The sequence below is a fragment of the Sinocyclocheilus grahami genome, unplaced genomic scaffold (assembly GCF_001515645.1).
Source record: "Sinocyclocheilus grahami isolate Dianchi unplaced genomic scaffold, SAMN03320097.WGS_v1.1 scaffold606.1, whole genome shotgun sequence".
Lineage (NCBI taxonomy): Eukaryota > Metazoa > Chordata > Actinopteri > Cypriniformes > Cyprinidae > Sinocyclocheilus > Sinocyclocheilus grahami.
The window spans coordinates 290,984-301,988 of record NW_015505785.1 but is presented as its reverse complement, the minus strand read 5'-3'; the positions used below and the strand labels follow the sequence as shown (position 1 = coordinate 301,988).

Here is an 11,005-nt window from a genome sequence, read left to right as displayed (position 1 = left end):
TACGAGTATACTTGCAGTATAAAACTACTAAACTAATAGTTTACTGAGACTATACTTCAAAGTGTACTAAAAATGCTACTGCAAGTATTTCATTAGTAAACTATCAGTTTACCTATAAGTTCACTTTTAGTACAGTTGCAGAACAAACTAAACATTTTGATGTAAACTAGTTGTGTACTCAAAGTTTACTACTGTTATACTTAAAAGTATACTTTTATATACTAGAAAGTGAGCCAATTTAGTCCCAAGGTGTATTGAAATAGTACACTTACAAGTATACTACTAGTACACTGATAATTGTATACTTACTACATAAAGTATACTTAAAAATATACTTGAACTTTACTTAAGTATACTTACTAAAATAAACTTGAAATATACTACTTTTTGGTAAGGGTACCCTTAGGCACCCTATATGAAGCTAACAGAACTTTAGCTAACATTCCGTACAGGTGTGGTTAATGATTTGGTTACACTTTATTTTGATAGTCCACTTTAGACATTCTACTAACAGTAAGTAACTTTGCAACTACATGTCAACTAATTCTCATTCATTTGCAACTACATGTCTACTAACTCTCAGAGTAGACTGTTAGGTTAGGTTTAGGGTTAGTAGAATAAGTTGACATATACTTGCAAAGTTTCTCATAGTCAGCGTGTTGTATGTTGTGGACCCATCTAAATAAAGTGTTAGAATATATTAAGCAGACAGTCTATTAATACTCTAATGACTGCTAGTTGACATGTAGTTGCAAAGTTACTTACTGTTAGTAGAATGTCTAAAGTGGACTATCAAAATAAAGTGTTACCTGTTATTTTCCTTCCTGGAGCCTGACGAGGTCCCGTTACACTCTCCAACTGCCTTCCAGTCTGCTAATTTGTTCAGTGTGCCCCAATGCCTCAATCTTACACCAACACTCATTCACACACCATCAGACACACACATTTCATTAAAATCCTCACAATTCATATGCTTATTTATTGCTTGAAATTTATTGGTTATCTCTGATCTTTTAGATTTTTAGATCGTTTTGTTTTGTTTTGTTTTATAAACCTCTAAGTGCTTATTCAATGTTGTTTTTTCCCCCTTCTTTTTATTATGTGCAAATTGTGGAGTGATTGTTAGTGATGCAAAGTCTGATTCATTTCCGCGAACCGGTTCTTTTCAGACAGTTCGGCTCATTGAGCCGGTTCAAAAAGCTGATTCATCGGTTCCTTATGACATCAAGCAATGATGTCACTACGCATTTCTTTTCTAACAACTCAGTGCCATGTTGTATCAATGAAACATTCAAATAAAATAATTTCTGTCAACACATATTGAAGCATTCAAGTAAAAAGTTACTTGTGTGAATGCATATAGCTGATTATTGCCTTTCATTCACTTACATTAGTGGTGGTCAAGGAACCTGTTATCTGCCCCATTAGTCCAGTTATGAGCCCAGAAAATATAAATGCACTCCATGTCTGTCTCGTTAACCCTGTCACTGCCATAGAGACCATTCATGAACTGTCTGCCTGTTCTGTTTCCCCAAATGTGTCTGCTGAACTGTCTGCCTTGCCAATCCTAGTCTGTAAGCCTGTTTATGAACTGTCGTCCTGTTCAGTTTCAGTCAATAAGCCAGATTTGGAACTGTCTGCCTGTCCAGTTTCAGTCAGTGAGCAGGTTTATGAACTGTCTGCCCGTTCAGTGGTCACCAGGGAGACTATTGATGAACTTCTTGTGTTCCCTGCCTTGGTTCTTGAGACCGTGAATGTGCTGTCTGTTTCTTGTGTCTCAGTTTTTCCCAGGTCCCAGTCTCTGCTATGGGTTCCTGATCCGTCCTGGCTTCCTGCTCTGCCGGCTCCGCCCTGGCTCCCTGCTCTGCCAGCTCCGCCCTGGTTTCCTGCTCCACCTTGGCTTCCTGCTCTGCCTTGGCATCCTGCTCTGCCTCAGTCCCCTGTCCCTCCACTTCCTCATGGACCTGGCCCTCCATCCCTCCCCTGTTCCGCCTCCGCTCCACCGCCCTCCTGGATTGTACTATGTTGGGAGCGTCTGGAAGCGGCTCCTTGGGGGGGGAGCCTTCTGTCCGCTTGCTACCAGAGGTCGCCTTCCCATTATATTGACTCTCACATTACACAGACTGTCACATGTCACTCTGGACTACATTTCCCATGTTCCATTTCACTGATTACGTTTTCACCTGCAGCCAATTATACACACTATAAATCAAGTCTCAAACCACCATTCAACGCTGAGTATTGTTTGCATTTTTTGCTGGTTATTCGATAGCACATTACGGAGCCATTCCTTGTTTTCCCAAGTTCATATTTTATTCTTGTTCTTTGCCTGGATTACCCGTGTCTTGATTATTGCCTGTTTTCCTTGTCTTATCTGATCTCTGCCTGCCCTGGATTCTATTGCCTGCCGTGGATTACCCTTCTCGTCTCACCCTTGTTTAGATACTGTTTGCTCCTCGTTTGAACTATTGCTTGTTTATTTGAATACCCCCATGCCTTGCTCACTGGATTATGTTTACCAATCGTTGACCTTGTCTGTCCCTGGAATACTCTTTGTCTTGCCTGAAATTTACCTTTTTGCCACTGTTTGACCCATGCCTGTTATGGGCATGTCTTGTAATAAAAGCATGCAGATGGATCCACACGTCTCTCGTCTCTGTCAGCCCGCAACAAAGACCAAGGGTGCTTCTCAATTCTTATTTGTGCATCCTCATTTCCTTTCCTTGTGTCTTAGCTCCACCTCTTCAGGAAAAGACGCGAGGACAGAGGAGTTGAATCAAGTGAAATGATATATCCTTGCTCCCTTTGGCGTCACTTCAAAGCGTCATCAGCTGGGCTAAAGGGATCTGCCCTTATGTTGCTAAAGTTTGTTATTTAAGACATTCATGATAAATATTAATAAAGCAAGATGCTCTGTTTGAAACATATGACATGTATGGTTTATTTAAACTGAAAAGGTAAAATATAAATTAAAATTATTACAACAGATGTGAAGGGGGAGAAGAATTTATACTTGCGTCAGGTTTTTCGATGAAAAACACTTCCTCTAGGTCCAATTAGAGGGTGCTTCTCAATTCTTATTTGTGCATCCTCGTTGTCCTTTCCTCATGTCTTAGCTCCACCCCTTCAGGTTGCGAGGGAAGGACGCAAGGAAAAGACACGAGGATGGAGGAGTTGAATCAAATGAAATTATATTTCCTCACTCCCTTTAGCGTCACTTCAAAGCGTCATCAATTAATGATGACTCTACACCACTGGATTTAGCTTGCACGTCGGGATTCTTGAACATTAGAGATAATTATTTGTATTGTAATAGTTTCAACCACATTTTTCCATATTTATTTTTATATATTACCAGTTATTATTAACAATAAATTATTCCCAGTTATTAACTGCTTTTTATTTGTTGTATAGTAGTACAGTTTGTTTAATTTTCTTAAATTTTCTTGTGCTTTGATATAATTCTGCAACTGCCCTACATTAAAGTAATTCTCTATTCTCTATTAACCAATATAAGAGGCATTAATTTAATAAAAAAATTAAAAGCAATAAGCTATTCAAATCAAGAGATGTAAATAAACGTAATTAAAACTGTGCTGAAAAGTACATTATACATTTAAATTGAAGGCACTGTCAAAACATAACCCACATTTACAATAACTTCATGCTTAATACTCATTTTCTTATATGTGTTTGTATTTTCTGCCATGGTTGGTGCAGATGTGAAGGGGGAGGAGAACTGATACGTGCGTCATGTTTAGTCGATAAAACACTTCCGCAAAGGATACACCTATGTATCCTTGCTCATAGCTCCTGAGGAATCCTCCTCCCTCCTCACTCCTCGCCTCCTCATGGTGCAATTAGAGAATTGAGATGTCCTTCAAGATGGCTGAGCTCGATCGGTTTCCAGGTCATATGATGGAGGAGTGAGGATACGAGGAGGGATATTGAGAAGCACCCAGAGAATTGAGATGTCCTTCAAGATGGCTGAGCTCAATCGTTTCCAGGTCATAGGATGGAGGACGGAGGAGCAAGGAAACAAGGAGAAATATTGAGAAGCACCCCGTAAGTGTGTGTAGAACTTTTCATTACCTGATGGGACACACTATAGTGTTGTAAAAATGCAAGTGTTTACAGAGCATTATATTTATTTTTAATACTTTGCATTTTAAAATCAACTTCTAAATTTCTGTTCAGTAGTCCCGATAACAGATGAGACAATTTAATTTTGTGGTGCTTCTAATTAAGTAATAAAATGCAGTTGCAAATGTTGTACAAAATAATTATCACCACTACTAATTTGCACCAATAAAACATGCAACTCTTTGTTTTACTACCAAATTATATGTAATATCTAACTATTATTAATATTTAACATACATCGGAAAGGTTTCTGTGACCTCTCGCGAGATCTTGGCAAAAAGTATCACGATTTATTTCCACAACATGATGCATGATGGGATACACTAAGCCTCGAAAACTGCTCCGGAGCGGTATTCAAAATAGTGTGCATTTAGTGTGCATTAAGGGCACTGCGCTTTGGCGTTTTTAAGACCTGTTGGTAATAGTGCTGGTAGCCAGTCAGAGAGTAGGCTTGTTCGATATGCATCGCTGCGCAGAACGATCGGTGTATGACATAAAAGTACAGTGAGAGTCGTAATAGGACGATGACTCTCGCGGTACTTTGAAGTCATACAGCGATCGTTCTGTGGCTGCACAGCGCCGATGCATCTCGAACAAGCCTACTGATATGTGATGTGGGCTCTCTTGGGCTTATTGTAGACGAGTCGTGCTGGGTTTTGAATCATTTGTAGTTTATGCTGAGTAGCAATTTGAATTTATATTTATGGTCAAAATCCAACCTTGCAGAGGTTATAGTCTCAGTTATGAGTTCAATTCACCTTGTTTGGTCACAGTCTTGACTCAGACTTCAGGTCTTGCTTTTGAATTGATTAAGGTGATCTCGAGCACAGAACTAGATGACAATATTATAAAGGGGCATATGAGGATTTACAAGCTTCATATAACTGTGTTGAAAACTAAAGATATCACCCTTTTTATGTAATATTTATAATTACACATAAAACGCTCAATGACTCAATGAAATTATGCACTTTATATCCCCAATTTCAGTGAAATAATGTTTATTGTGTACTTCCAATAATCATTAAAACAATGGAAAATGTTTTAAAATATGGACTATAATATGGAAGAATATGGAAGAGTAACCAAAAAAATGTGTTTGGCTGTTATCCTTACTGATTAACTGTATTTTAATATAACATATATATAACATTTTTAGATTAAGAAACAATTATAATGATTTTTTAAACATTTTTTTTGTAAACAAGTCATTTTTTTACAGCAACCAAAAGAAAACATGGCTGTCAAAGAATAAAATACAAAAAAGTAGTGATAGTTCCAAGTTCCAAGAAAGAAGTTTAAAGAAAAGATGTACAGTACCACAGTGCTTGGATAAAATATAATAAAATACTTGTATTTTTTTTTATTATGTTGAATTTATACCAGTTATATTTTCAGAGTAAATAATAAATGGAAGGGATTGAAGACATAAATTGTCAAACTATTGCCACTTCTTCCTCCTCGTCATCTTCATCTTCATAGTAGCGATTCCTCTTGATCATCTCCTCTACAGTCAGGGACTCCTCAGCCTCCTTGCCATCCCAGAAGCCCACATCCTGAGATGTCCTATGGGCTTTTTCTTCCACAGTTGGAGAGGATGTGTCTCGGGAAGTCTGGAGCTCAGGAGAAGTGCTTAAGCAATTCACCGTTTTTTCCTCATCTTCCACATGACCTTTCTGAACCTCCTGTTTTTGTAGGTCAAGCTCCCTTTTTGTTTGTTGAGTCCGAGACTCTTTATTTGTTTGTTGTAGATCAGCTTCATTTTTTGTTTGTTGTGGCTCAACTTCCTTTTTTGTTTGTTGTGTCTGTTTGAGAATAGAAGGGGACATCTTTTCTTTCCTATCAATTATGGCTGGACTCTCAACATTCTCCTTGGATTGGTTGTCGCTGTCCTTTGTGTTTTCATCTGGGGTTTTTGCCTCTTTTTGCACTTCAGTTTGGTCTGTTTTCACTTTTGACCGTGAACGAAGATCCTCCACCGAGCCTCGTCTGACCAAAGCAACCTTGTGAGATAATTGTGACTCTTGTTTTGAAGCATTGGATAATGCCAAGCTTGGTGCCACAGAAAAGGGACGGCTCCGCTCTTTGAGTGAGGAACTACGTCGCAGACTTTTCAGTTCTGCTCGTTCATGGCTCTGCTGAGCAGGTGGAGCTTCCTCCTCTGGAGGCCACTTTGCTCTGAAAAGCTTGGATGAACCCTTTCCAACTTCAGTGGCTGGACTGGAGACTTTGGAGCTTCCATCACTGTCTGCAGGAGGTGGCCACGCGACTCTCAGTTTACTTGTTTCTACAGAAGTGGTTTGTGGTTTTTCTGTGGAACTGGTCATTTGACTTCTTGTCTCTTGAGCTGCAGCCAGGTCAGTGAATTTGGCCAGTCCTGACTCCTCCACTTTAGGGCTCAGTTGTTCTGCAGGCTTCACTAACACAGAGGGCTTTGAGTTTTCACCTTCCTCAGGTTCCTCCTCGTTTGTTCGTGGTGTCCAAATTTCCTTGTGTGGTCGATGGCCAAAGCCCTCATCATAGTTGCCCTTAGACTTGAATAGCTGGCTGAAGTGAGGTTTACAGTAGATGTTGCCATGTAGGGAAGCATAAGTCCCCAAACTGAAATAAACGGGACGCAAAAGAAGACATATAATTGCCATGTGAAGGATATCTACAAACTGACCTCAGTAGGTTGTTACAATTTACTAATATTGACTAATTATTTTAATACATAGACTGAGGCTGTCAAAAAAATGTGTTAATGTATGGGATTAATATGATTAAAACTACTTTATTTGCTTTGTTTACAAATGTATTCAGCTTGCATTTGTTTGTATTATTTAACATTATAATGTTTCATGGTAAATCCAACCTAACAGAACATAAACATAACAGTAGTTAATTAATTTACAACAACAATGTTGGCTTCACTTTTCAGCTTTTAAACACCTTTGTACAAACCTTTGTACCTCCCATAGACCCCAATAACTTTTTATATACAGAGACAAAATTATTGCTTGTGGTAAACTTTATTATTTTTTTTTTTCTGGATGCTGTATTTTAAAGATAACTTTGTAAAATCCAAATAAACTTTTTGTTCACCTCCGTGAACAGGTGAGTCCTGCTACAGGGAGACTGAAGGACAGCTGACTGTACTTGAAGTGGCAAACCATGTGTAACCATGTGACCTCCCAGAAATGTCTGGGAGCTTGCAAGTGCCTTGGTAGAAGAGTGGAGTCACACCATTGCAAGAACAGGCAAATCTGGTGCATTTGTTTGTCAAATGTCTTTGAAACTTATGTCTTTTGTTTACATTCACTGCTAAAAGTGAAACTGAAAACGGAAAAAATGATTAATGTAAATATGTGAATAAAATATTTAAGTAGTAGTTGCGTAGACTGACAATAGAGGGACATAAATCTCTCAGATTTCATTAAAAATGTCTTCCTTTGTGTTCAGAAGATGAACAAAACTCTTACAGGGTTAGAACGACACGAGGGTGAGTAAATGACAGAATTTTCATTTTTGGATGAACTATCCCTTAAGTTGTCTTGAAACCCCAGAATATTCTTTAAGAGATCATAGAAATTTAAAACAAAAACTGACCTGAGTTTTGTACTACAAAAGGCACAGCGGAAGCAAGTCTTGTGGTAAATCTGCTGATTGGCAACATATTTCTCCAATGGGTAAACAGTCTTCAGGCAGGATACACATCTTTCCTGGACAAGCAGGTGAAATTTCTGTCCAGGAGGGGAAAAAAAGTATAATAACCATCTCATCAGCAATGAAATTCAGTATTTAGTATACATATCAGACGTCTATGGTATAAAATCTCATATTCCATACTACCAGTTAGCAGACTGTCACAAAATCTTTAAAGGAATTTAATGTTCACATTCTGTACTCTACCACAGACAAACTGCATTATTTTTAACTTTGTATTTGACTATTAGCTATTATTAGCTAAATATAAAAGTGTTTTCTCCAGGTAGAATTGCATCTTTGTATGAACATAAAATCTGTAAGCTTTTGTTTTAGATAAACAGATATTATTTTGTAGGCCACAGACCCTGGCCAATTTAGGAGGGTCCTTGTTCTCTGATACAGCAGTTGCTGCACTGGGACTTGTTGTGTGTACATGCTCTCCTAAAGGAAACACAAATAAATGACAGATCACTACATACTGTACACTATATACTGTACCTATCTTTGGCCTACCATTTTCTTCATAATTTTTTTTCCCTGGTAATTTCCATCCATGACAATCAATCAATCAATCATAAAACCCCTCAATTCACAAATTTACAATAAAGTAAGCTTCATATACTGCAAGACAATGACGATTCTAGAGGGAGGGCTGACATGTCATGAGAGCAATATCATGAGACAATTATATTTTTAGCTTGCACAGTTTTTAAGGCTAAAGGCATGTTTGCATATAACCATAACTCACTATTTATAAAATCAGCTCATAGTTTCAGTATAGAATTGTAATATTAAAACAATGGACTCACCATTTATCTTTGTGCAAATTGACTCAGGGAGTGTGCTCTATATCAGATCAGAGAGAAAGAAGGAACATACAATAAAGCAAATAGGAGTTTTGTTCAATCATAAGCAAGGTAAACAATTTAATATTTTGACAAACATACAGTGGGTACGGAAAGTATTCAGACCCCCTTAAATTTTTCACTCTTTGTTATATTGCAGCCATTTGCTAAAATCATTTAAGTTAATTTTTTTTTCCTCATTAATGTACACACAGCACCCCATATTGACAGAAAAACACAGAATTGTTGACATTTTTGCAGATTTATTAAAAAAGAAAAACTGAAATATCAACTTTCTCCCATCTCCCGACTGCATCTCTGGAGCTCAGCCACAGTGATCTTTGGGTTCTTCTTTACCTCTCTCACCAAGGCACTTCTCCCCCGATCGTTCAGTTTGGCCGGACGGCCAGCTCTAGGCCAGCTCTAGGCCAGCTCTCGTCTTCCATTTAAGGATTATGGAGGCCACTGTGCTCTTAGAAACCTTAAGTGCAGCAGAATTTTTTTTGTAACCTTGGCCAGATCTGTGCCTTGCCACAATTCTGTCTCTGAGCTCTTCAGGCAGTTCCTTTGACCTCATGATTCTCATTTGCTCTGACATGCACTGTGAGCTGTAAGGTCTTATATAGACAGGTGTGTGGCTTTCCTAATCAAGTCCAATCAGTATAATCAAACACAGCTGGACTCAAATGAAGGTGTAGAACCATCTCAAGGATGATCAGAAGAAATGGACAGCACCTGAGTTAAATATATGAGTGTCACAGCAAAGGGTCTGAATACTTAGGACCATGTGATATTTCAGTTTTTCTTTTTTAATAAATCTGCAAAAATGTCAACAATTCTGTGTTTTTCTGTCAATATGGGGTGCTGTGTGTACATTAATGAGGGAAAAAAATTAACTTAAATTATTTTAGCAAATGGCTGCAATATAACAAAGAGAGAAAAATTTAAGGGGGTCTGAATACTTTCCGTACCCACTATATATTACACATAACACCATGAAACATTCACTTTGACAAGTCTAAATAACATTAAATTCAGTCTTAGTACATCCATGAGAGATGTTTGTGTATTTAGTTTATTTAGACTAGATTTAGAAGGAAATCTGAATGTACCACTATCTGTCCATCAGCAGCAGGTGGCGAAATCTCCTTATGATCCATGCAGGGAATCTCTGTTTCTGACTGGTTTGCCTGAAACAAATGACAATCAGTCCAAATCAGTGTACTTTGAAAATAATCCAATCATGTATAAATAAAACAACATAATGTGTATGTTACATGTGTTTTACCACACATTTTCTCACTCTAAGGGATTTACAGTTCTGCTAAACTTACTATCTTCTAATTCTTGATTGTATAATGCCCTTGACTATTGGAAGTTATTATTATTATTATCATCATTATTATTTGCTGTGGCATTAGTTGTTCTGGAAAGGATGATGATTATGTGAAAGAAGTTTCTTAAACTCTGCAGTTACATCATTCCTATCATGCAGTTAATTTTCATGAAACCTTTATTTCTGTCATGAAAACTTTAGCATGGTAATGGATATGACAATGTATTTGGTCTTAAAGAAACAGATCTGCAAGGCTGCTACTGCTTCTGTTGATTATTGCTGCTGCTGCAAAGCAAGTACAAAGACTTGCTATTGCCAAATCACACAGAGACACTGCTGTGGGCATGTAAGACATACTGCTTCTGCACAAATAACATAAATGAAATTACCCCTAGCAGATACCCCTATACATGTGGAGCTGGAGGAGGTGGATGGTTTTTGAGAGGGTTTCAAGAATTGCTTACAGCAGGGGTGCCCAATCTCGGTCCTGGAGGGCCGGTGTCCTGAAGAGTTTAGCTCCAACCCCAATTAAACACACCTGAACCAGCTAATCAAGCTCTTACTAGGCATGCTAGAAACTTGAAGGCAGGTGTGTTGAGGCAAGTTGGAGCTAAACTCTGCAGGACACCGGCCCTCCAGGATCGAGTTTTGGCACCCCCGGCTTACAGCAAACACTGAACTGAACAATTTAAATGTTCATTAGTAGGCTACAGATGCAACAGAGACCAATCAGCTTGTGCCATGTAGTGATAATGTGATAGCTAGCAAATTGCATTAAGGACCTATCAGCCTTTGCCATCTAGTGTTTCACGACAAAACTGGATATATGTTACAAAGAAGAAGTTTTTAGATTTTATATCTATATGATAGCTTTTAGTGAATTTCAGGTGTAGTCTTAAAAAAAAAGACATTGGGAATCATTAGGGTAACTGCATTACCAGCCAAAGTCTTGATTACCACAGGATAAACACCTTAACGTGCAGTATAAAAATTA

General features: G+C 38.1%; 1 protein-coding gene across 1 annotated transcript in view; it reads right to left on the bottom strand.

Moving 5' to 3' along the window:
• Positions 1-5,369: 5,369 nt before the first annotated feature.
• Positions 5,370-11,005, bottom strand: part of lima1b (LIM domain and actin binding 1b) — a 17,951-nt gene continuing 12,315 nt past the window's right edge. Inside the window, exons 7-11 of the mRNA XM_016240967.1 lie at positions 9,788-9,865; positions 8,640-8,676; positions 8,195-8,271; positions 7,732-7,865; positions 5,370-6,744 (exon numbers count right to left, since the gene is read on the bottom strand). Of these exons, the coding sequence (XP_016096453.1) occupies positions 5,580-6,744; positions 7,732-7,865; positions 8,195-8,271; positions 8,640-8,676; positions 9,788-9,865 (1,491 nt within the window). The 3' untranslated portion in view covers positions 5,370-5,579. The remainder of the gene's footprint in view (positions 6,745-7,731; positions 7,866-8,194; positions 8,272-8,639; positions 8,677-9,787; positions 9,866-11,005) is intronic.